This window comes from Drosophila simulans, chromosome 2L (genome assembly GCF_016746395.2).
Source record: "Drosophila simulans strain w501 chromosome 2L, Prin_Dsim_3.1, whole genome shotgun sequence".
Lineage (NCBI taxonomy): Eukaryota > Metazoa > Arthropoda > Insecta > Diptera > Drosophilidae > Drosophila > Drosophila simulans.
In genome coordinates, this window is record NC_052520.2 from 246,644 (window position 1) to 271,910 (window position 25,267).

Genomic DNA, 25,267 nt, shown 5'->3' on the forward strand with positions numbered 1-25,267 from the left:
ATGTCGTATTAAATGTCTTTGTTTTACTCCCGCAGGCAACTCTTCAAATCCCAGTGGCACAGCTGGCACCGTCAGCAGTGCAGGCGTCGGAGGGGGATGTGGGTCTAGTTCATCTTCAAGCAGTAGCTCTAGTTCCAGCGGATCCTCCTGTCTGACGGCCAATCCCGTCGTGCATTCCGAAGACAACCGGCCGCTGGCAATACGAGTCCGCAACCTGCCCGCCCGTTCCTCGGACACATCCCTCAAGGATGGTCTATTTCATGAGTACAAAAAGCACGGCAAGGTTACGTGGGTTAAGGTTGTGGGACAAAATTCTGAACGCTATGCTTTGGTTTGCTTTAAGAAGCCGGATGACGTTGAAAAAGCGTTGGAGGTCTCTCATGACAAACACTTCTTCGGCTGCAAAATTGAAGTCGAACCGTACCAGGGTTATGATGTCGAGGACAACGAGTTTCGACCCTACGAAGCCGAGCTGGATGAGTATCATCCCAAGTCGACAAGGACACTCTTTATCGGGAACCTTGAGAAGGACATTACAGCCAGCGAACTGCGTGGTCATTTTGAGGCATTTGGCGAGATTATTGAGATCGATATCAAGAAGCAGGGCCTGAATGCCTATGCCTTCTGTCAGTATTCAGACATTGTCTCGGTGGTAAAGGCAATGCGCAAAATGGACGGTGAGCACTTGGGCAGCAACCGGATAAAGTTGGGCTTTGGAAAATCCATGCCCACCAATTGCGTCTGGATCGATGGTGTTGGCGAAAAAGTCCCCGAGTCGTTTCTTCAGTCGCAGTTTACACGGTTTGGTACAGTTACTAAAGTGAGCATCGACAGAAGCAAGCAGTTAGCTTTGGTTTTGTATGACCAAGTACAAAACGCCCAAGCCGCGGTAAAGGATATGCGTGGAACGATCTTACGGGGAAGAAAGCTTCAAGTGGATTTCGCATCTAGAGAGTGCCAGGACGCATTTTACGATAAACAAGAGAAACAGCAACAACAAAGTTCGGGTAAATATATATATTTTATTAAATACAAAAACTTTCTCATTAATGCAATAATATACTCATCTAGGTTCTAACTCGCGCTTTAGTCGCTATGAGTCAAGCGCCTCTTCCCTGCAATCTCGATCTCGTGCATCTTCCTTTAGCCGCCATCAAAACAACTCTAACGATGACTGCTCTCCCATCAACACGCCAGGAGGAGGAAGCAGTGGAATCTCCAGCGCGAGCAATTTAATTAACCAAAGCACCAGCATCATCATTTCAAACATTGGTACTAATGCCTGCAGTGCGATGCCAGCTCCCAGCTTGGCGTCCGCTATAGTCAGCTCTAATGTCAACTCCTCCGGAACAGTACCAGCGAGCACATCCATGCCCCCAGGGGTTAGCTCCTCTTCAAGTTCATTGCCTATGTCTCCGGCCGCTCTGGCCCAAAGACATCGAATGGTTCGTAACGCGCGTCAAACCGTCGACTGTGACTTCAATGAAGTGGGTCGCCTCCGGTTTCGTAGCTCCGAGGAGAATTCTGGAGGTGCAGGAAATTCCACGCAGTTTGAAGATGTCCGCTGCGATTCTCCAATTACCGCTCGACAAGGTACCGCTGTAAATTGTTTTGCTGGACCTACAGCAGCAGTCGGAGAATCCATTGATGGAACGTTAAACAACAATCAAATTACGGGTGGAGCTGAAGGGTTTACTGGATCCGGAGGCAGCATTCTCAGCAGGAGACGTTGCGGTAAGACACCTAAAGACTTGCACCCAGTGCACAATCAACGTTTCCAATTGGCAGAACAAGTTGAGGAATGCCCGTCCAGTGGTGATGAAGGCGTGGTCAGTCCCCGAAAGCGCATCAAAATGGATTACCATCATCACCACCATCATTCCAATGCTAGCGGGGTAAGTAAATGTTTTAACAAATACACCGCTTGTTCCACGTTTTAAATGGATATGCTTTCGAGTTAGTTTACAAGAAAAAATATGTTGAATATAATCTAAAGTAACTAGAAAGTTTATTCATAAAGTGTTATTATTTTCGGTGCATACGTTCTAAATAATTACTGCAAGGGTAATGTACCTAAACTTGGATTTGCCAAATCAAGCTTTCTTTGTTATTTTTTGTATGCTAAAGCATTATAACCGGAACAGTTTTCAAAAAACAAAAACAACTTCTTATTGGTAATATCGTTTTAATTTAGGTGGAGTCCACTGGCGAGCACAGCAGCATCAATAAACCAAGCCCTCTTTTACTGTCCAACTGTGATGTGATACACGATCCCCTAAACCGCAAAAGCGAGATTCGAAGGGTATCCGAGACCCCAAGTGGTTCACCAAGCATTAAGTTCCCTGGCCACCTGCCCTCGGCTCCCCAATCCCTGATGCTTAGTTGCCGTCGCCCGTCCATCGATGTGGGAGCTTTGTCAGCGCTCTCTAGTTCCTCGGCTTTCCGGCACGGAATCGTGGGAGCCAGCAGCATGGATCAACAGCACATGATGAATGCCTCGGCGGCAGCAAAGAGAAGGCGAGTGACCACTACTATGCAACAACCCAGCTCATCCTCAACCACTAATAGTTCTAGTGGATCTGGTTTGGGTGGGTTAAGTAGTTTAACTCCGGCGGATGACTATCATCATCATGTCTCCAGAGGCAGGGGACATCAACTACATTCCCATCACTCACACGAGGCCAGCGGTGGCGAAAGTGCGGATGGATCTCGCCCTGGTACGCCGCTGTGTGATGAGCGACCTGAAGTTCTGCCCACAGAGCCACGTCGATTGCCTCCGCCCAGAGAAAGAGTTCGGGAAAGAAACAGGGATGTGATGTGGCTCCCCCTTCCAAAGTTTGGAGTACTTTTCTTCCAACAACAACAGTCCAGAAGCAGTGGAGGAGGAGGAGCAGGAAATAGCTATCTGCAGCAGCAACTGGGAGGAGGATCTTCCGGAGGGTTGGGGGGCGTAGGAGCTGCTTCCTCCTCGGCATGCTCCCTTAACAACTCTAGTCTTAACGCCAGTCAGGGAATGGGCTCCTGTTCTGGATCCACATTCCTGCCCAGCCCATCCTCTCGATATTGGCGTTCCTCTTCACACCACCAAAACCAACAACATAATCACCAACAACAGTCGCAGCAATTGCACGGATCCTCATCTTCTAACACTTGCTTGATGGCTAGTCCAGCACGTCCACGATCACTGAGTTCCAACTCCAGCGATTCGGATGTACCTGGCCAAAATGCCGGAGGGAGTCCTTCACTGGATGAAAGACTGCGCAACTTTGAGGAAAACTATGAACGATGGTCTGGGGGAAGCAGTAGAGAACATATTTCCGGTCATACGCCCTCGAGTGCCACGCCTTCATGGCAACTCTCTATGCACATGAATTTGAGTACTGGTCTAAATTCTCATCAGACAAGCTCGGCATCCGGAAATAGCAACAGTTCCAGTGGAACAGTATCCAGTTCAACGAGCAATTCACGGCACAAGTTTTTGGATATTGATGAGCTGCAGCCCTCGGACATTGTCAAATCTGTGCTAGCCAAGAAAAGCGTTTTTGATGACGATTTTCAACGGCTAAATAAAAACCAATGGTACGACCCATCCAGCTCTGATTTCGCATTGGGATCGAGTTCCAATATCGTTGCTGGATCTTCACTGGTCGCTAATGTGTCCCGACATCCTGGAGGGCCATGTAGTGGAAACACCTCACCTGCTTTGCCTAATCTCGCGGCGACCAAGACTACTCCAATTATTGGAAACTGCAGTGGTGGATTGGGTAACTCGACAGGTAGCAAATCTGCGGGATTGCTTCAAAGACTAAGTAGTTTATCACCCATGAACTCTCCTCAAGCTTCGATGTCGCCCTACAACAGCCCATCACCCTCGCCTTCGGTGGGAGGAGTTACCACCGCAAGCCTGGGACAACTTACCAAACCTGCAGCACCAGGAACCGCAAGTGCAGCACTAAGTGGGGGAACTGCTGCCTCCTCATCCTCACCAGCTGCGAACTCGGGACCCACAAAAGGATTGCAGTATCCGTTTCCCAGTCACCCGCCTTTGCCGAACACCGCTGCGCCTCCTCCAGCTGTACAGCCTGCTCCTCCACCTCTTCCAGAAATGGGAAAACAATCTAGATTAACTGGCCAGAGCTCTGGAAATAATCTAACGAAGAGCTTAAGCGTGCCAGATGGTCCTCAGTCTTCGCAGGCGAGAGTTCAGCTTCAGAAATCTGCTTCAGTGCCAGGTAGTACAAACGTAGGCGCCACAACTAACTTTTCCTTGGAATCAGCAACAGCTTCTGTGGATACATCTGCATCTATTTCATCATCAACGTCCAACGGTAACAGTTCCTTAGCCTCAGCAGCGATTCACGTACAAAAGCCGCAACAGCCGACCTTTGTTGAGGAAGAGCATACAAAAAAAAGTGGCACCTCCACATCCCAATCCTCGAGTTCCAGCTCTAAAAAGATCAGCAGCACACACGAAAAATTGCACAGCAAGCACAACAATAGATCGGAAAGCGACAAGAAAATCAAGAAGTCTGACAAAAATGCATCGTCCTTTGACAAGCGAAAGAACTCGTCTACCTCCCAGTCCTCTAAGTCAGCTACTCCCCGCATTGAAGACGACTCCAGCGAGGCCGATGATACGGCGGACAAAGCTGAAAAGAACCAGCGCCACGAGAGAGAGAAGAAGGAGCGTCAGGAAAAAGAAAAGCGAGAGAAGGATCTCCGTAAGCAGGTTGAACGGGAGGAAAGGGAGCGTAAGGCTCAGCAAGAGGAAAGAGAAAAAGAAGACCGAAAAGCTAAAGAAGAGGAAAAAGAAAGAGAACGGGAGAAGAAGGCCCAAGAGGATCGTGAAAAAAAGGAAAGAGAAGAGCGAGAGCTTAGAGAAAAGGAGCAGCGTGATAAGGAACAAAAAGAAAAGGAAATCCGCGAAAAAGATCTGCGCGAAAAAGAACAAAGAGAGAGAGACAACAGGGAGAAGGAGCTGCGTGATAAAGACTTGAGGGAAAAGGAAATCCGTGAGAAGGAGCAAAGGGAAAAGGAACTTCACCGCGAAAAGGATCAACGCGAAAGAGAGCATCGAGAGAAGGAACAATCTCGCCGAGCTATGGATGTCGAGCAAGAAGGTCGTGGGGGAAGGATGCGTGAGCTATCTTCATACCAAAAAAGCAAAATGGATATTGCTGGCGAGACTAGTAGTCTCACCGCAAGCGACTGTCAGCACAACAAGGAAAATGCCATGGACACCCTTGCTCAAGGAACTCCTGGTGCATCCCCATCAACTCCTTCAGACAACACCCCAAAGGATCGCTCGAGAAAGTTGTCTAGAAATTCCCCAGTGCGCCTGCATAAGCGACGACTTAGCTCGCAGGAAAGCAATCACAGTACTGGAGGTGGTGGAGCATGCGGCGGATCGAGTCATCAAATTCATCATGAGGATTACGTAAAGCGCATAAGAATAGAGAACTCTCAGAACATCTCAGTTCACAGCAGTAATCAAAGATTAAATGATCGCCGGGACTCCAAGGAACACAAAAGCAGTAGTTTCAAAGAAGATAAAAATAGTAGTTCACACATTTCAAGGCCCCACGGTTGTGGAGGAAGTTCCGCCTCGTCCTCAAAACATCACCATCGTCGAGATAAACATCATCAAAAGGGCAGTGCCAGCTCAATAGAAACCAACTCCTCCATTGAAGTGGTGGTAGATCCCATTTCCCAAACCAAGCACAACTTAAACACAAGTGAGGAGGAGCAACAGTCTCATCAACCCAAAAGAGAAAAGGAGAGGGAGCACTTTAGTAGTCATGCGAATAGTTCATCTTCTAGACATAAGAGTAAGCGAGATCATCATCACCATCGGGAAAAAAAGCGGCATTCGGTGGCAGAATCCACGAATACAGATGAAGAGCATACACCACAGCAGCATAATCCTCACAGGAGAATCTCTGCTGCGGGCAGTGGGTCTGCTGGAGAGCTCAGCTCAGCAGCTACTAATACTTCGAGCGGAAAACTCCATCATCAACACCACAGGAGGAGTGTGGAGCGGAAGTCATCACGGGGATCTGATGAAGGGCATCATTCTTCATCTAAATCACTTCGCGCCAAACTGATGATGTTGAGCTCCGCAGACTCTGACGACACAGATGATGCCTCCAAGAAGCACTCCATTTTCGATATCCCGGATGATTGTCCAAATGTATCTATGTACGACAAAGTAAAAGCCAGGAGCTGCAAGAATATGCAACGCCAGGCGGAGGAAAAAAAGATTAAGGCGAAGTTCTCGCAGCTAAAGCAATCTCGCGCCAAAAAGAAGCGCTCTACTAGCTATGATGGAGACTCGGACACTGAATTCGAGGATCGACAACATCGAAATAGTGGTAGTAGCAGTTTCCATGGTCGTTATCCTGGACTGTCTAGCAGCGATGATGATGACGATGAGGAGACCCACCAACGGCGAATTTCCTCCGATTCGGATGCAGAGCACGGAGATCAGCATCAACAAGAAGCAAGCACCCTAGCTGATGCTAACCGAGTACGTCAGATGCAACAGAATTTAAGAAGACTTTGCGATGGTGATGACAGCTCCGAAGATGAAATAAGAAGAAATGTGATGAAGCATAGTCATTTTGGAAAAAGAAACTCCAACTCCACCAGGATTGCATCTGATTCTGAGTCTCAATCCCAGCCGGCTCCTGATTTGACTATTAAGCAAGAGCATCCTACAGATCCTGCTCAGGAAATCAAGCGGGAACAGCTTTCCGACGAGGAACAGAAGTTCAAGTCTCGACATGATTCAAATTCCTCAATAGAGGAGAGGAAACTGAAGACGGAACGTGAAATAAAGACAGAGCTTGGAGATTTCTATAATTCTTCTGCATACACCTATACTGGAAAGCTTAAAGAGTACTCTCCAGAAACTCGCAAAAAACATAAGAAGAGCAAGCGACGTTTAAAATCCTCTTCCACAGCGGATACTTCGGCAACTCAAACTCCTTTGGTGATGACCCCGTTAACACCCTCCATATTTGATGTCCATTCATCCTCCGAGTGCAAGACGAAGTTCGATAATTTTGATGATCTAAAAACTGAGTGTGCTTCCCTGCCGTTAGAGATTTCAGCCGGCGAAAGAAGAAAGCACAAGGAAAGGAAGGAGAAGAAACGTGAGAAGCTTAGGAATATGACGGAATCCACTGTTCCCAATTCGCCTACCACCAATGATACAAGTTCCGAAAAATTAACGAAAGAAGAGCGGCATCGACTAAAAAAGTCAAAGAAATCGAAGAGCATGGATAGTTCCTCCACTACCAAAACATACAACTCAGGTGGAGCCCATCCTTCTAGCTCACCTTCTTTGCCTGCCACTCCAACGTCAGCGCCTTTGACGGCCCAAACTTCAAAAAGAGGAGAGGATAAAATGGAGTTTATTTTTGGCATTATTTCCGATGAAGAAGAATCGCAGTTTCCCGAGCAAGCGGAAACTAATAAAGACATTATACCTAGTTCCGTGTCTACTACTGGTCCAATTGTCTCAGCTGCTTTGCAAACGTACAAACAAGAACCTTCCACATCTAACAGCAAAAATGAGGAAGCACATATACAATTACCTGTACATGAGCCTGAGCAGCAACAGCAGCTGGAAAGAAGTCGCCTCTCGGGAGGCAGCAGCTCATCTTCTCATGCTGATAGGGAAAGACACCGGAGAGAGAAGCGCGAGAAAAAGAGACGCGAAAAATCTCAACGAGAACAGCAAAATCAAATTCACCAGAAATCTTCCAAAGTTGAAACTAAGGTGGATGATGATAACAGCGTGGATATGGATGAAGCAGGGAGGGCTCTAGAGGCTCAACTAATGAATGACTTTGATACCAAGCCGATTTCAGAAGAAGCCACTCCTTCAACGGCCGCCACATATAGATCGGATATGGCAGATGTATTCCGATTCTCTGATAACGAAGACAACAACTCAGTGGAGATGACTAAACAGGGTGTCAAATCGGAGCAGCAGGACCAGCATAAAAGTAAAGACAAGAAGAAAAAGAAGAAGCGGTCTAGGGAGGAAAAGCAAGAAAAGTTGTTGCAACAACAGCGAAGGGAATCCCTGCCAAATGTGACTCCCACTTCATCCGCACCTCCTACTCCTGGAAAGCTTACTGTCAACGTTCAAGCTGCTAGCAAGCATGCAGACCTGCAATTGGACGCCAAGCATATCTCTTCGCCACCCGTCTGTAAGCCTTCTCCTAGTTTACCATGTCTTATAGGCGACGATGACGATGATGCGTTGCACACCCCAAAAGCGAAACCTACAACGCCCTCGAGTCGTGGAAACGATGGTCTCACTCCCTCGCGTGAAAAACCCCGCCTAATTAGTCCGATACCCAAAACTCCAACCATAGCCAACAGTTCCATGCTATCCACTCAGTCTGCAGAAACACCTGTAAGCAGTGGTACAGTGAGTTCCTCTTCTGCTTTGGCTACCACTCCTACATCTTCGACAGCAGCGGGAGTCAGTGCAGCAGGGGCTGCAGTCCCCGGATTAGATAATTCGCCTACCAGTGCTTCTGCTCAATGCAAGAAGAAGGAAAGCTTCATTCCCGGTTTCGATGGTCAGCTTGACGATAGGATTAGTGAATCGGCCGTGCAATCCATTTCAGCAGAATTTAATTCAACATCTTTACTAGATGAGCCAAAAATTCCGGTAGCATCCCCTCCACGTGCGACTAAACCGTTGGATAAGTTAGAGGAAAGCAAGTCCCGCGTGACTATCTCTCAGGAGGAGACTGAGAGTGCCGTATCCGCACTGTTGGGGGAAAGTTTTGGCACTTCCTCTACGACGGACTACTCCCTCGATGGCATGGATGAAATGAGCTCTGTAAATGAAATGGAAACACCAACTTTAGTCATAGCAGAACCGGATGAAGAGGCAGCTTTAGCTGCAAAAGCGATTGAAACAGCCGGAGAGCCTGCGTCCATTCTGGAGGAACCAGAAATGGAACCCGAAAGAGAGGCTGAACCAGACCCCGATCCTGAGGGAGAAATTGAATCAGAACCTGTCGTTGAGGTGTTGGATCCGGAAGAACTCAACAAGGCGGTGCAAAGTTTAAAGCACGAAGATATGATGGACATTAAGGCTGATACTCCGCAGTCAGAAAGGGATCTGCAGATTGATACGGACACCGAAGAGAACCCAGACGAAGCGGATAGTAGTGGGCCTAGTCTCAAGATTGATGAAACTGTGCAGAGCTCATCGTCGCCGGAGAAATCAATTAGCAATAACAGTCCTACTCCCAGAGAAACCGCACATGTAGACGTACCTAACGTAGAGTCTCAGCCGAAGCACAGCAAGGAGTCCACACCGCAACCTTCTGTGATCACTAAGTTGCCATTTTTGGATACGCCAAAAACAGTACCCGCAGGCCTATCCTCTTCTCCTGTTAAGATTGAACCACCAACTATCAGTAAACTCCAACAGCCTTTGGTGCAACCTGTGCAGACCGTCCTGCCTGCACCGCACTCAACGGGTAGCGGCATAAATGCAAATTCCGTGATCAACCTGGATCTGTCCAACGTGATGAGCAGTTGTTCTAACACGAGCACCGCATCTACCACAGCTTCAGCGTCTGCATCCATATCCTTTGGAAGTCCAACTGCAAGTCAGAATGCCATGCCGCAGGCTTCAACTCCCAAGCAGGGTCCGATTACACCTCAGCCAGCAATGCGGACGCAATCCTTGATAATGCAACCGCCAACGATATCTATACCAGAACAAACACCTCACTTTGTGGTCCCCCAAATGGTGTTGTCTCCTCAGTCACATCATCCTCAACAATCTGGAACTTATATGGTTGGCATTCGGGCCCCATCCCCACACAGTCCGCTTCATTCACCAGGTCGTGGTGTAGCCCAAAGTCGGCTGGTGGGTCAACTGAGTCCTGTTGGGCGTCCTATGGTAAGCCAACCATCACCCCAGCAACAGGTTCAGCAGACACAGCAGCAACATGCGCTAATAACCAGCCCTCAAAGTAGCAACATTAGTCCATTGGCAAGTCCCACGACTCGAGTGTTGTCCAGCAGTAATTCGCCTACCACCAGCAAAGTAAACAGTTACCAACCCAGAAACCAGCAGGTACCACAGCAAGCCTCGCCGAAATCTGTGCCTGAGGTGCAGGCGACACCACAATTAATGACTATTCCGCTACAAAAGATGACACCGATACAGGTTCCACATCATCCGACGATCATAAGTAAAGTGGTTACCGTACAGCCACAACAGGCAACCCAATCGCAGGTGGCTAGCTCGCCTCCCTTGGGCAGCCTTCCGCCGCATAAGAACGTGCATGTCAATGCCCATCAGAATCTGCAGCAGCCACAGGTGATAGCCAAGATGACTACACATCAGCACCAGCAGCACATGCAGCAGTTTATGCATCAGCAAATGATACAACGACAGCAACACATGCAGCAGCAACAACTTCACGGTCAGTCGCAACAATTAACATCAGCCCCGCAACACCAAATGCATCAGCAACATCAAGCTCAGCAGCACCAACAAGCGCAGCAGCAGCAACATCACAACCAGCAACATTTGAATCAACAACTTCATGCCCAACAACATCCGACTCAGAAACAACATCAAGCTCAGCAGCAGTTTAATCAACAGATTCAGCAACACCAATCCCAACAGCAACAGCAGGTCCAGCAACAAAATCAGGCACAACAACACCTATCCCAACAGCAACATCAATCGCAGCAGCAGTTGAACCAACAGCATCAGGCTCAGCAACAGCAACTGCAGCAAATACAAAAGCTGCAGCAAATTCATGGACCCCAGCAACAGCAAAAGTCGCCTCAAGGAGTCGGCCATTTGGGAGGTCCTCCGTCGATTTTTGCATCTCAACAACATAATTCCCAGCTTCCAGCGCGAAGTGTGCCTCAGCAGCAACATCCTCAACAATTGCCCCACAGTTCACCTTGCAAACCCAATACTTTGGTTTCTGTTAATCAGGGCGCCCAGCCTCCCGCCATGTTAACACGAGTTGGATCTCATTCGCAGCCAAACCAACAGCAACAATTGCCACACCAGCAATCGTCGTCTGGTCATCCACATCAGAAGCAGCTGTCGTCGCCAGGAGCAAATCTTCCCCTTCAAACGCCTCTCAATGTGATACAAAATACACCGAAATTAATTGTCCAACAACATATTGTTGCACAAAATCAAGTTCCACCACCACAAGCCCAAGGTAATGCCATACACTATCCTCAAAACCAGGGGAAGGATAGCACTCCACCTGGTCAAGTAGAACCAACACAACCTATGTCAGCCCTGAAAACATCGGAAAGTGTTTCGGTGATTCGCACACCCACTCCTACAACAGGTTTGGCGGTACTATCGGCGAATACGGCTGCCTCTCTTTTAACGGAGGAGAATCTAATTAAGATTTCGCAGCCCAAGCAAGATGAGTTGATCGAACAGGACTCAAAGGAAGTTGACAGCGATTACTGGTCAGCTAAGGAGGTAAATATAGACAGTGTCATTAAGAAATTAGACACTCCATTGGCTAGTAAGGATGGAAAGCGAACAGCGGAAATGCAGGCAATTGGACCGGCTCCTATTCCGAATACGCAGCCTGGGAATCATTCTATGGCCCAAGAGACTGCTCTTCCAACTACTTCTATCAGTGTGAACAGCTCAAACGATCATGATACAGAGGACGAAACTGAGACCAGGCAGTTGCCGCCTGCAAAGCCACCTATACCCACTGTTGGGAGACCTCCAGGAAGGGGAGGCAGTGCTAAGAGAGGACGCCAGCCAAGAGGAGCGAAGAAAGTGGGAGGATTCCCCCTTAACTCGGTAACAGCTGCGCCGCCTGGAGTGGATTCATTGGTAGTGCAACCGGGTGACAATGGGGTTCAAACCAGGCTAAGAAAACCTGTAACAGCTCCTGTAACCAGAGGCAGGAAAGGACGTCCTCCAAGAAATCTACTACTACAGCAACAGCAACTTCAGCAGCAGCAGCTCGATATTCAGCGAAAGGGATTGGAAATGGTGACGTCGGCTACATCTTCGACTCCACTGCCAACTCCTATTCCTACCAGCTCTGTGTTGACAGCTGCAGAGAAAAAGGCAAGGAATCAAGCCCTGACTCAGGCTCAAGAACAAAACCAAGTCGCAAGTCAAGTAGGAACTGGTCAGGATATCTACGAGTTCCATGAAGACGGTGGTGAAGAGCACAAGCCCAAGACAATCTCATCTGTTGCCCCCATTGCTGAGGACCAACGACCACGACTTATCCTTACCATTAATAAAACGCAACCCTCGATTAAGAATATTAGTGAAATGGAGCAAACAATTCAGCAGCAACAACAGCAGCAGTCGGAGGTTTCATCAAATATTGATCCAATCGGAGGAGACAACTCCGAGTCTTGTAACACACGCAAATCTCGCCGTCTACAAGAAAAGGAGGATCGCAGCACAGTAGACGATATAATTGAAGATGTGGTGCGAAATACCAACACGCCAACTGGAACAGGACCACATTTGCCGAAAGGTGCACAAACTCCACCACGACGTTCTGGCAGGAATGCTCAAGCCAAAAAGACGGATGCGGTACAGATCATTAATGCAGTGGGTCGTCCAAGGCGTTCCAAGGACAGAAAAACAATCGGTGAACAAACAGCAAACTTGATTGAAGAAGTTACTGCGTCTAATGCAACTGTTGGCGCCAGTCATTTGGCACCACCAGAAGGAGCTGGTGTGGAGTCGCATGTGCCCCAATTAGATGCTAAAGAAGTGGAACCGGTATCAGTTGTGGCACCAATTTCTACACCAGCGCCTGTTAGTGTAGCTGTCCCGGTTACCGTTCCTGTGCCAGCCATGGTCCCCGTCAAACCTACAATGCCTCAACATCCCAAGAAAAAAGCCATTGCGGCAGCAGAGATAGAATCTTACCAGGCCATCAACTCATCCATTCCGAGCGGGGGGCTTCCGATGCATCAGACAGCGGCTCCTGCTACTCAAAAGATAACCGGTGGGGTTGCGGATGCGGTCAGCAAGGCTCTAGTTGATCCCGTTACTGGAGTCATCACCGCTGGAATGCCCCAGGGCAAAGAGGGTAATCTTCCAGCAGCTACCGCTGCTGCACCTGCCAACAGCAGCAATGAAGACGGTCAAGCAGGTCCTACCCCGCAGCTACAGCAGCAGCAGCAGCAACATCCGCAGCAACCACCACAACAACAAGCTAATTTACAGATAAATACTACTCTGATTCCGTCTGGACTTCCAAATCCTATTACAGCCTTAGGAAAATCGGTACAACTTGAGACCTCGGCAGCCGCTTTGTTGAACAAACCTGTAAGTGTTCTGGTGAAAGGAAACGCCTCGCAGGTTATTCAGCAGCAACAACCGCAAATTGTGGCTCAACCAAAACAACCCATCATCCTACAGCAGAATCCCCTGCCCACTGTGCTGCAGCATGCGCAGCATAGCACTGTTAGGCCACCTCAACCACTTAAAGCTCACGTCCTGAATAGAGAAAAGAATATCCAGCAGCAATTGACGCCCACAAAGCAAGCAGTAGGTCAACCACCACAGCACGCACCGCATTCCGGTCACATGTTGCTCACGGATACTGCAGGAAATCAACAACTAGTACAGCCCCAGATCATTGCACGTCATCTGCAGCAGCAACAACATCTTCAGGTCAACGTGCCGCCACCAGCAGCACACTCTCCGCACTCTCCAAGAATTCCTAGCCAGCAGCAACAATTGGGGCCAGGATCTGCTATAAGTCCACAGCAGCAGCAGCCGCAAACGGTGGTGATCAAGCAAGCGGCATCAGCAGCCCCGCCGCAAATATTGCATGTGGTCAGCTCAAAGGCGTCGGTGGTGCCTCAGCCGCAACAACAGCAGCTTCCACCAACTTCATCAACAGGCCCTCACCTGCAGTTGACTAAGCCGAACTATAGCTATGCACCCACTGTTTTGACACCAACTTTGCCAGCCGTTCAGCAGCAGCAACAACAGCATTTGTATAAGCAAAACAATCAGCAAAAGGGAGCTCAGGTACAAATGCCTCCTCATGGAATAATTATGCCTAATCATCCTGGCATGCTACTGCAGCAGAAACTACCAGCACATCTGCAGCCTCAGCAGCATCAACTGAACCCTTCACCGCCGCCTGGAAAGCCAAATCCCGTACTGCACGGACTGCAGTCTGGACAGATTATTCCAGGAAGTGTGGGCAGTCCACCACCGGTATCAGCTGCAGTCTTGAAATCAGCTCAGCAGCAGGTCAATTCAGTGGTACCAGTAGCTGGTAAGTTGCAGAATACCCATATTGTTCCTTACGGCCATAGCTAACTTTAAAATCTTTACAGGTATACGCACAGCCATCCCAAACATAAGCCCGCAGAGCCAGCCGAGAGTATCTCCATTAGTTTTACCACCCGGCATTTCTGGAGTACCGCCTTTTGACGCCAGTCTGGTAAGTAACAACGAATAATACTTTTAATTTAAGCGAGCTACATATGTCTTTAAAATTTATCTTTATTTAAACTTAATTATGGCTAACCTTTAAAATTAAAATTGAGTTCTTTACTAACCATTAAATTATTTTACAATCGAATTGCTAACTTTGGATTCAGCATGACCTGGGTGCTTATGTCAGTGGACGGCGAACCCAGAGTCCGCCTCCAGCTCATCAGCAGGCTTCGCCCATAACACCGGTAATACACAAGTTTTACTTGCGGAGCTTTCATGTAGCGTAACCAAATTAACTTCTTCGTGTAGTCATATTAATTCGGGTACTTCAATTAAAACATTTACTTACAAAAAAATTTTCTGCCACTCGTTTTTTTTTCAGAACGATTCTACGTATCGAGGAGTGACTGCATCCAGGGATTTTATGCTCTACCAGCATCATTTAATGCGAGGTGGCGACTACGATGACAAGATGGGCAGCAGTCCGCCGCTAGAGTTACGACGCCCCGGTAGTGGACCTCCAAGGACCATCGCAGTTCCACACAGTTTGCAGAGTCCTCAGGATCGCACTGCAGCTGGTACGTTCTTACAGTTTTAAGCCTATTGACTCCTTAATTCTCATAATAACCTGTAACCCATTATTTCTTCCAGACTCTCCCCAAATGGCTCAGGTTTACGTACACAATACCCGCATTCCTCCGGCCCATTTCAGCGAGATTGCATCAAGGGGCTTGTACGAGAGTGGTGCCTTACAACTGGAACCACCGCCGGCCCATCGCCCAACTGCAACCATTAGTGTGGTGGTGCCCCAACAAATGCCTGCAGTTTCCTCTGGAAGTCCGTTTATCGGTCGTGATGGGAGCGTGCAGCCAGGAAGCCACCATCATCCAGGCAAGGGAATGGATATGCAGTTGGATGAGATGGACCGCATGTCTATGATTGCAGCTGTCGGTAAGTATTTACTGATCGCAAACCAATGTAACAAAGTATATCTAACGAATGACTTTACAATCGCAGTTAAACAACAGCAGGAACATCTGCCACCTGCTTTGCCTGCAGGCATGGAATTGGCCGCCCAGCAAGCACCACCAGCGATGGCACCGCCCCCAGGTGATTCGCTGGTTACTCTGCTGCAGCGATATCCGGTAATGTGGCAGGGCTTACTGGCCCTTAAAACAGATCAGGCCGCTGTCCAAATGCACTTTGTGCACGGAAACCCTAATGTGGCAAGAGCGTCGCTTCCCAGTTTGGTAGAGACTAATACACCGTTGCTGAGGATTGCGCAAAGAATGCGACTAGAGCAGACACAACTGGAGGGAGTAGCCAAGAAGATGCAGGTATGTATATACAAACAAACCATGTTTCTTTACATTATGTATGGATTTAAAGGTGTGAACATTACTAATATCATTTACTTAAAACACCCAGGTTGACAAGGAACATTGCATGCTGTTGGCTTTGCCATGCGGAAGAGATCACGCCGATGTACTACAGCATTCAAGGAACCTCCAGACCGGTTTCATTACCTATTTGCAACAGAAAATGGCAGCCGGCATCGTGAACATACCCATTCCAGGAAGTGAGCAAGCGGCCTACGTGGTACACATATTTCCGTCATGCGATTTTGCTAATGAAAACCTAGAGCGCGCCGCTCCGGATCTTAAGAATCGCGTAGCCGAGCTGGCACACCTCCTGATTGTCATCGCCACTGTCTAAACCACTGATAAATACCAAACCCACGGACTTGGAACGATAATATATACCCAGATGTTAAACTTCACTGGCTTATACAACAACATGAGAGGAACCAGATAAAGAAACCAACAAAAACATGTTACGCTCTTCTAGTATTTTAAGTAATTTTAAATAGCGATTAAACAAGCAAAAGTTTAAAAAAAGCAAAAGAAAACGAAACAAAACAAAAAAAACGTAAACAAGCTGAAACATGCAAACTAAAGTTTGAATAAATAAATGCAAGAATGCAAAAGTACATTGAGGCCAAGATCACATAAAAGTGTAAAGAGATCCGCAAGAGACTCAAACAAAACGAAAGAAAACCCTTTAAATTCCGACACTTTGAAAGCAAAATATTTGTCTAAATTAATTATATAACTCTCCGTAATTAAAAACCTTTAAGAAAAAGCTTGCAAAGTATCGTTAAGTTTGATCTCAAGAAATAATGTTTTATTTTTGCTTATTTAAAAAAAAGGAAACAAACACAAAACCCTACACATACAAATTGAATTGAAACAAATGTTACAGAAAGCTTACAACATATTAACTGTTTACTGTACTATGCATACTACTACCCGTACATAATATTAATATTCGATCCTAATCCTAACACGATTAAGTTTTTATTGGTGAATAACTTTCGACTAATTCGATAGAAACGTAACTACACCACGTTATACAAAGTTTCCGCCTTTGAACAACAGACCATTTTTTGACAGATCGGTTCCTTGGCTCTATGGAATGCCTGCATATAAAACTAGTATACGGGGCCTAGCATAGACCCAAAGAACTTTAGATGAGTCCGGACTTTCGCCCACGCTGTTAAGCACAATTAGGTTTAAAGATGCGCCCAGAGGCTTTTCCTACGATAACATACACACCCATACATTATACTACGATTATTTATCTAGACGCGTATTTAATTATAATTAATAAGTTAAGCTCATTATTTTAAAGCTCCGACACGTTTCACTTCGTGTTTATTTCACTCTGCACCAGAGTTCTATTCTAGTAAAAGATCCGATAGTTTTTCGATTTGACGATGTAGGTCTTTTGTTTGCAAAAGACGACAAATTTTTGTTTTTTATTTACATTTTTTAACACTTTCACCACTGCCACAAACCTAACTACAACGCCCTGGTCTAAATCTAAATGTAGGTGTTCCGATCTCCCATTTCCCACTTTTTAGTTTTTGTGAGCGAAACTTTGTACAATGTTGGGTAGTTTCAGGATCCTCCATTATGTTTATACCATAATTCTGACACCCCACAAAAAACCAACACGTAAACATACCACTCACAAAATAATGCAAAAATCTATATGCTACCCTCTCTGAACACTCCCTAAACTTAAACGTAAGTTTTTACACGACTTGTAAATTATGTAACCGGAATAATATAAAAAGCAAAACACACGAGTGAAAAAAAAAACAAAAAATAAAAAAATACATCTGTAACATATTTAAATTATTTAGGCTCTAACAAGTAAAAAATGTAAATACAGTTTAATTAGTGTTTAGCGTGTATTTAGTTGTATGTTTTAAAACTAAACTAAAAAGAAATCTGTACATTATATAACATAATTAACGATACAAGAACACGAGAGATCAGATCTATAAATGGTCACCCAGAAACAGATAAACAAAAGAAGTTTAAAAGTGAATAATTCAGAAAATAAAAGGAACACGTTTTCAAGAAGAAGCATAGGAAGCGCTGTTAAACAAATGTTAATGTATAAGTTGTATGATTTAAGAGACTTTTTAGTTATTTCCTAAGTTACATTGAAGAAAACGATTAAATTACACTTATTTCATACACTTGGTTTGTTTTTATTTTCTCCGATCCCAGATTCTATAGGTTTCTCGGGCCGTCAATCCAAATCGAACCCCATAGCGAAATACAACTTATACATACATATATACATTATATATATACATATATATATATATAGATGTTAATGTTATAACTGTAATTAAATAAATTCTATACCTATGCATTCGTTTTGGGTGTTGTTTTGGAGATTATTTTGATCAATCTTAAGCAGTGTGGAATTGGTTGATTTCGGGAGCACATGTCCAAATCAGAATTAGCAAAAAAAATTAACTCGTTTATTATTCTCCCCTCGACATATTTCCTATATCCTGTGAGAACCTTATAGGCTTCAAATAAATAGTCCTCCACACATGATTAAAATTGTAACATTTGATCAAACAATCTAGTGACTATTTATTTTATTTTTAATCTTAGAAATAACTTATCTTCAAGCTAAAAAATATTTTAACCGAAGCAAGGTGGCAACGCCAACCGGCGAAATATCGATGAACCCAAATATCTGGCTATCGATAGGAATGAATAAACATCGTCTTAGTAGAGATAAAGTTAAATAAGGAGAAGTTCCAGTTTTAGAGATTAGAAACTTTAAAACAGTTCTATAGCATGACGACCCTGATACAAAGAAGTAAGTTGCGCGGATTATAGAGGTTGTCAATTTGGACTTGGCCTGGCTCAAGACAATTGTTGTGTAACATGCAACATCTATGTACAAGCTTTTACTGATTTGTAAATGATTTTAGGCCTTCCCCTGGCCAAGAGCAGTACTCCTGCGCTACAATTTCTTCGCTTTAGGGGTAAGATCAATATACAGCGGCCGAAAGCACCGCACTACGAGCGTGCCCGGGTAGTCGCAGTCACCCAGCCGAAACATCCGGAGCTCCCAAAAGCTAAGAGCTGCTTCAAAACGCGTGCGGAGCGCACTCAACAGCAGCAGGAGAATCCATACAACGAAATCATCGCACGAGAGGTGCGCAATTGGCTGGATCATTCCCGACTGGTGGCCTTCTTTCACTTAAATTCTATAACCGCCGATGACATATTCCGCGTGCGCGTTCAGCTTCACAAGCAGAACCTGCACCTCAAGTCCTACGGCAGCAAAATCATCGAACAGGCGGTGAAGAATACTCGTTACGAAGCGATTGTGCCCCTGTTCCACTCCAATCACTGCATCGTCTTCTCGCCGAACCCGGAAAAGACTGCCGCACTGCTACGAATCGTTCGCAGGGTGCCGCAAATGGTCCTGCTGGGAGGCATCGTGGAGGAGACTATGCTGAGTAGGAACGAGCTTGTGGCCTACGCCCAAATGCCCGGCCTGCAAGCGGCCCAGGCACAACTTGTCCAGACCCTTAGTCAAGCACCTGGCCACCTTATTCAGCAACTGCAGGCGCATCAGAACAGTTTTGTGCAAGTCCTTGATGTCCATGCTAAAAACCAGATGAATGAGGAAACGCCAGAGTCCACGTAGAAGTCCAAAAAGTCAAGTTTGTTAAATAACAAGAAATCAAAAATTATATAATTGTTTTTCACTCTAAACTAGCTGTAGTAATTGTAATTGCTAACTCTCGGCGAAACCTGGTTTTCATGTTTACATGAATATGATCCACTTAGTTTATCACATACTTTAAATGAGTGTTGGTCTAAAAGGTTTTTAACTCGAAGAAAATCCTGTAACGTGTGATTATTGTACTGTAAAGTTCGAAAATGAAAACCAGAAGAAGCCCACTTGACTAGATTGCACTTTTTAGCGGGGCCTGAAACTTCTGCTGGAATGATGGCGTCAGTTCCGGAGTCTTCAGTCTTTAGATATGGTGCCAGCGCTGCCTGCAGTTGAAGGCGAGGTTGGCCAAGGCCTCTGCCGCTTCCAATTCGTCCTTATGATGAAGCATCCAGCGTCCACCACGACCAGCCCCAGACACATCTGTGGTAAAGATCGCTTGTCCACAACTGCTATTGCTGCTAGCTTTCTGCCTAAAGTGAATCGATTTTTATTTATCAGAATTCACCATACCAACCCCGAATTGCCTTACCTGGTCATATTCCACTCGATGTGATAATTGTTCCTGTCCGGTGTGAACTTTGCTGCACTTTCCAACCACTTGTTGAGTTGCGTACCCTGTTGACTGGTCGTTTTCGCCGGGGAACTATCTCGTAGATACTTTTCCATCATCTGATGCTTGTACTTGGCCCTGCCCCCTGTTTGCGCTGATAAAATGGGTATCCGCTCGGTCTGACCTGCAGATCCTAAAAACAATATCGGCTTGTACGGGGATGAAGATTCATTATTGGCATTGCCATCGCTACCAGTACTGTGGCTGGAAAACTCGTCATTATCGTCGCCTTCGTCATCCTCCCCAGGACATGAGTGCATCTCCTCCTCCCAAATGCTATCCTCCGACGAGATGCTAAATTGTTCCACATTACCCCTTGCATTGTGGTTGTAATTTTTGATCAGATGGCCCCAGGATTTCTTGGCTTTCTCTCTCTCCGAGTTTTTAAGCTTTCTTCGCCAGTTTGCGAACCAATTGCAAATCTGAGTGTAAGTAAGTCCACTCTCTGCAGCAAGTTGTTTTTTCTCCTCCCTGCTAGGATAGGGATTCTCCCGGCGACGAATTAACCAGTCTTTTAGCATCCTCTTAATGTCGGGAGTAAATAATCTCTTTGTGGCTCGGGATGCTGGATGCAGCTCCTCCTCCGGTGGCCACGCTCGCCTGGAAAACACGCAACAAGAATAACTACATGCGAAGACAATTTTTTTAAATCTTACCTGCTATGTCGACGATTTCGTTTTGGCCGCGTTGACTTGTCCATGAGGTTCTAAAAACGAGGAAAGTAATTTAATGAACTGACACACAATCACACACATCGCTATCTCTGTTAAAAATACTGTGTAAGTCAATTTAGTTTTCGAACTTTCAGTGGGTGGTGCTATTTCTGGCGCGCCGATTTTCATGTTTTTTGGCTCTGTGGATATTTTCTTGCTCTCAAAATAACGAAATAAATATTTTTGTTTGCCCAATCTCATAGCAGGAGAGTTCGAGAGCCAGATGGTGATATCACAGCCATCAAGAGAGTATTTTACTTCTCGTAACAGAAGTAGAAATCTGTTAAGGGACTTTATTTTGCCCAAATATGCTCGCATTAAGGTTGTTGTTCATGTTATTCATTCGTTGATAAAATCCGCAAAAAAAAAAAAATAATGATAATGACAAATAGTGACAAAACTCATATATGTTAAGATGTAAAGTTACTACATTATTGATGTCTGGAAACTCTCGGTCCAATTACGTAGAAGATGCATCGCATTTGTTGACATTCTTAGGTCATTTTGTTAACATTAATTATATAACTCGAACTTAACGTTATAGACTTGTTTTTCCGCACCGAATTAAAATTGGAATATACGTATACATATTTCAGACGCTTTGAAAATCTAAGCTATTTTTTTATTGCTTAGCTCCGAAATGTTCTTCACCCACCTGTATTTGGCTTATATTTTCCGATTATGTTTCATTATATTTTATAATTTTAAAATTGTCGAGTGCTTGTGCTTTGTCCGACGCTCTCGGGCGAACTAAACTCTGAGAAAACTTTTCAAAACACCCCGAAGAGGAAACGCAGATCATTATCAAACAAGACAGATTCATTTAACCTATTTACAAAATACAACTAGATATGTTCGCTTATTTTAAAATGATCTCTGTTCTCGGTGAAATCGAAGAGAGTCGAGAGAAACTAAATTGATCGTGCTCTGTTGTTCTACGAACTACTTTCACTCTCGATTGGAAATGTTATGAAGTGATTATGTGGGTTCGGCGGACAAGATAAAATCATTACTAGTTTTTATACAAACTAATTATGAATGGAACTGCAGGCAGACTAGAGAAGCAGAGAAAAACTTACGCCGTTTCGAGGAATTCTAGAGATAAGACATTTTTTGTTCGCATGGCCCCTTATACCCTTATAGAGATACAACATTTTTGAGTCACAATAACGTTCATCTGCATTCTAGATGCTGCGAAAACGGAAACACGATGAAGTATTGCTTATTAGCAGTTTGCAATTCTGATAGCAATTGACTAATTTGGCTGCCAGACTTCTTGTGAACTAAGGCTGCCACACCGATGGAAAAAAGTCAAGGAATGTGGCCATTTTTACCTCGTTGATAAAATACCCCCAAACAAAACGCTGACATGTAAAATTTAGCACCTTCCGTGGGACAATTGTTTATATCTGAAACGTAATAGCACAGGCTAAGTAGAACTATAATACAAGAATACCTAATCGCCGGCAGCCATGGACGAATCGGTGCGATATGACCGCTGTCACCAGGTGCAGCTGGGCGTTTTTAGCGAGTCGCAGTTGTCTTCTGTGGAGGAGGACGTGCAGAATCTGCCTCAGCAGGGAACGGGAAACGTAAGTGTCTCGTTTTTCATTTGACTCATGGATATTCCTTCTTTACTGCCATTATGTTATTCCGTTACACGATCCAAAGATCCTCTTCACCCACGACGGCGTGCTTCTGAAGAAAGCTAGTGCGGAGCACATTGCGGATCTGAACACCAGCGGCTCCCTCTCCCTGGTGGAATATTCGCGATCCCTCGCGGAAATGCCTCGCAGGAGGCTGTTGCTGGAGTGGCAGCCCAATGACAGTATCATGATTGCGGACGACAGCCAGGATCAGGGCGACTGGGCGCTGGTAGACAGGATTTCCGGGCGAACACGCACCACCTCCGAGTGCCGTGCCTTCAACACTAGACCCATTGAACCGAGCGGTGGAGCGACCACCCGTTCGCGAATCATGCGTGCCCAACTGGAAGACTTGTCTTCCGTCGAGGTGCGCCATCGCGGACAGACGATCCGTTTTATGCGGAAAGGGGCTAATGGCGTCCACAGCGAGTTCTTTTTCCAGCATGGAAACGCAGACCTATTTGTGCGCTCCATGCGCGATCAGCATCTAATCGAGAACGCCGAGACTAGTCGCAGCGGTGGGGAGGAGTATGCCATATTGACCACCGAGAACCAAAAATTGAAAAAGACGTTTGCTGAACTTGACATTGGCCAGATTAAGGCAAGCCATTTGCCACGTGAGAGCTGGCTGCCCAACAAGCTGGCCGGATTCCTGGGCAACATTCCCGATTACGTACAGCCTCCGTTCCAGCGCTCACCCAAATCTAGGCCGGGAGTCTTGATTTCTGGCGATCGGCAGACTTCACCGGACAATTATCAAATCATTGGGCTAAGTGGCAGCACCAATAGTGCCTGTTCCTCAAACGGACAGAGTCGTGGGGGCAGTGCAGAGAAGTCTCCCGCCGACAGCGAGCTGGAAACTCTTAATGCCCAGGACGAAAAAATAGTTAACAACTTGCCTGATCGCCAGCGGGTGGAGAGAGGTGGGTTGATATTAATTCTTAAAAGAGAGTTCTTGACACTTAAAAAAGCTTAAGAATTTACTAATTGAAATAATTCTTAGGGTTCCGAACTTAAGTTTATTGATAATTTTTATTTGATAGGTCCTCCCCTAACCGAGACGCAGTGGCTGGAGTTTCAGACGCCCGACGGCCGAATTTCCGATAGCGCCCGAATCAAGGAGCTCATCTTCCGCGGCGGCGTCGTGCAGAGCCTGCGGCCAGAGGTTTGGAAGTTCCTTCTCAATTACTACCTTTGGTCTGATACTCATGTGGAGCGGATCGAGCGCCGTAAGCAAAAGTCTATTGAGTACTACAACATGAAGGCCCAGTGGCTGGCTATGACTACGACCCAGGAGGCGAATTTCTGTGGCTACCGAGAGCGCAAGTGCCAGATTGAAAAAGATGTGAAGCGCACAGATCGCTCTTTGCAATTTTTTGCCGGAGAGGATAATCCCAATCTAACCCTTCTCCAGGGTATCCTTATGACATACGTGATGTATAACTTTGATCTTGGTTATGTTCAGGGTATGTCCGATCTGCTTGCGCCCATTTTGGAGATCCAGGTAAACGAGGTGGACACCTTCTGGTGCTTTGTGGGCTTCATGGAGCTGCTGTTCACCAACTTTGACATAGACCAGGCGGGCATGAAGACGCAGTTCGCGCAGATACGTCGCCTCATTGAATTTGCCAATGCCCCGCTATTTAACTACATGAGATCCCACGACTCGGACAACATGTACTTCTGCTTCAGATGGCTCTTGGTTTGGTACAAGCGGGAGCTGAACAACGAAGACGTTTTGAAGTTATGGGAATGTCTGTGGACTCGGCTACCCTGCCCCAACTTCCACCTACTGTTCTCGGTGGCCATCCTCGATCAAGAGACTAGAGTGATTATCGACAGCCAGTATGAGTTCACAGAAATCCTGAAGCATGTAAACGAACTGTCTGGAAACATAGATGTTCAAAAAACCTTGCAGGTAGCTGAGGGTATCTATCTGCAGCTCAAGGCCTCTGAAACGTTGCCCAATGACATACGTAGCATCATAGGCGAGCCACTCTTGCCAGCAGCCGCTGGTGAAGAGATTGATGGGGGCATGGTAGATGAGGAAACTACTTACTCGGACGATGGCTTCGACGAATTGGTGAAAGAGCTCACTCCCGAGGAGAAGGTTAAACAGCAAGCTTTGCTTGAGGAGGCCTGCGAACGCTCCCTCTTTCTTCAGTTCCACTAATTCAAGTGGAATAAAATCGATGGACACCTGGAAAAAACAAAGCCAATAGCCCTCAGAAAAGTATGCGCAAATTACGCTGCCCTTCAAGATGGTTGCCTAACTAGATTATATTTGCGGTTCATATAAACTCACTGTTACAAAAAAGATCAATCGAGAATCTGACTGTTTCTCCGTGTTAAACACGAGTCGCTCACAAGCGTCCGTAAGAAATCATATTTTAGTAAACAAAACATTGGGGCAGTGTTAGCTTAGACTATAAGACTTAAAGTTTACTATCGCATCGAAGCTAAGCGAGGCGGGCCAAGCGGATACACTGATTTATATATTGTATATTATATATTTGTACTTTTTTGTAATTATTGTAAGTTTTCTCCCTCACCCCAAAACCAAAACACCCTCATCCTATATTCGATCACCTATAAATATATAAAGAGTTTAGTTCTCGTGCCTGTGAACTCAAAACATTTTAGGTATCACTTTGCTTTATCGGACTTCAACACGCCTTTGTCTTTTTTTAAGTTTAGTCAATTACTGTGAATATACATCCGTATACAAGTACATTACAAATGCATAGCAAAAAGGTCTAAATAC

General features: G+C 45.9%; 4 protein-coding genes across 13 annotated transcripts in view; 3 read left to right on the plus strand and 1 right to left on the minus strand.

Annotated features, from left to right (window-relative positions):
* Positions 1 to 18,020, plus strand: part of LOC6730420 (protein split ends) — a 44,508-nt gene extending 26,488 nt beyond the window's left edge. For 4 of the 8 annotated variants that reach the window (XM_039291156.2, XM_039291163.1, XM_039291161.1 and 1 more), the window contains 9 exons: positions 36 to 1,007; positions 1,072 to 1,895; positions 2,195 to 14,306; positions 14,368 to 14,474; positions 14,635 to 14,715; positions 14,853 to 15,048; positions 15,122 to 15,421; positions 15,488 to 15,807; positions 15,899 to 18,020. In XM_039291156.2, coding sequence (XP_039147090.1) covers positions 36 to 1,007; positions 1,072 to 1,895; positions 2,195 to 14,306; positions 14,368 to 14,474; positions 14,635 to 14,715; positions 14,853 to 15,048; positions 15,122 to 15,421; positions 15,488 to 15,807; positions 15,899 to 16,186 — 15,200 coding nt within the window. In that variant the 3' untranslated portion in view covers positions 16,187 to 18,020. The remainder of the gene's footprint in view (positions 1 to 35; positions 1,008 to 1,071; positions 1,896 to 2,194; positions 14,307 to 14,367; positions 14,475 to 14,634; positions 14,716 to 14,852; positions 15,049 to 15,121; positions 15,422 to 15,487; positions 15,808 to 15,898) is intronic. The other 4 variants (XM_039291158.2, XM_039291165.1, XM_039291160.2 and 1 more) reach the window with 3 other exon arrangements.
* A 494-nt stretch (positions 18,021 to 18,514) lies between these two features.
* Positions 18,515 to 19,569, plus strand: LOC6730421 (39S ribosomal protein L10, mitochondrial). The gene is made up of 2 exons (XM_002077566.4): positions 18,515 to 18,661; positions 18,777 to 19,569. The coding sequence occupies exons 1-2, from the start codon at positions 18,640 to 18,642 to the stop codon at positions 19,499 to 19,501; spliced, it is 747 nt and encodes a 248-aa protein (XP_002077602.1). The 5' UTR covers positions 18,515 to 18,639; the 3' UTR covers positions 19,502 to 19,569.
* LOC6730422 (homeobox protein Mohawk) lies at positions 19,523 to 22,153 on the minus strand. Of its 3 annotated transcripts, XM_016179263.3 has the most exons (5): positions 21,937 to 22,150; positions 20,801 to 20,850; positions 20,338 to 20,744; positions 20,064 to 20,277; positions 19,523 to 20,004 (listed from the first exon to the last, which is right to left on the minus strand). In XM_016179263.3, exons 1-5 carry the CDS (start codon positions 22,009 to 22,011, stop codon positions 19,836 to 19,838), a joined length of 915 nt encoding a protein of 304 aa, XP_016022891.2. In that variant the 5' UTR covers positions 22,012 to 22,150; the 3' UTR covers positions 19,523 to 19,835. The 3 variants fall into 3 exon arrangements, with proteins under 3 accessions (XP_016022891.2, XP_016022890.1, XP_016022889.1); XM_016179262.3 differs by having other exon boundaries at positions 20,064 to 20,744; positions 21,937 to 22,153; XM_016179261.3 differs by lacking the exon at positions 21,937 to 22,150 and adding an exon at positions 21,513 to 21,698 and having other exon boundaries at positions 20,064 to 20,744.
* A 35-nt stretch (positions 22,154 to 22,188) lies between these two features.
* LOC6730423 lies at positions 22,189 to 25,140 on the plus strand. Its single transcript, XM_002077568.4, has 3 exons — positions 22,189 to 22,449; positions 22,529 to 23,426; positions 23,547 to 25,140. Exons 1-3 carry the CDS (start codon positions 22,330 to 22,332, stop codon positions 24,674 to 24,676), a joined length of 2,148 nt encoding a protein of 715 aa, XP_002077604.2. The 5' UTR covers positions 22,189 to 22,329; the 3' UTR covers positions 24,677 to 25,140.
* Positions 25,141 to 25,267: the final 127 nt, after the last annotated feature.

Bases quoted from the DNA above. Each gene is read 5' to 3' on its own strand.
- LOC6730423 (XM_002077568.4), top strand. From the start codon at position 22,330: ATGGACGAATCGGTGCGATATGACCGCTGTCACCAGGTGCAGCTGGGC. The intron at 22,450-22,528 runs GTAAGTGTCTCG...CACGATCCAAAG, and splicing joins CTCAGCAGGGAACGGGAAAC to ATCCTCTTCACCCACGACGG. The intron at 23,427-23,546 runs GTGGGTTGATAT...TTTATTTGATAG, and splicing joins TCGCCAGCGGGTGGAGAGAG to GTCCTCCCCTAACCGAGACG.
- LOC6730422 (XM_016179262.3), bottom strand. From the start codon at position 22,011: ATGTTGTATCTCTATAAGGGTATAAGGGGCCATGCGAACAAAAAATGT. The intron at 20,745-20,800 runs GTAAGATTTAAA...CGTGTTTTCCAG, and splicing joins CGAAATCGTCGACATAGCAG to GCGAGCGTGGCCACCGGAGG. The intron at 20,005-20,063 runs GTAAGGCAATTC...GATTCACTTTAG, and splicing joins ATCGAGTGGAATATGACCAG to GCAGAAAGCTAGCAGCAATA.
- LOC6730421 (XM_002077566.4), top strand. From the start codon at position 18,640: ATGACGACCCTGATACAAAGAA. The intron at 18,662-18,776 runs GTAAGTTGCGCG...AAATGATTTTAG, and splicing joins GACGACCCTGATACAAAGAA to GCCTTCCCCTGGCCAAGAGC.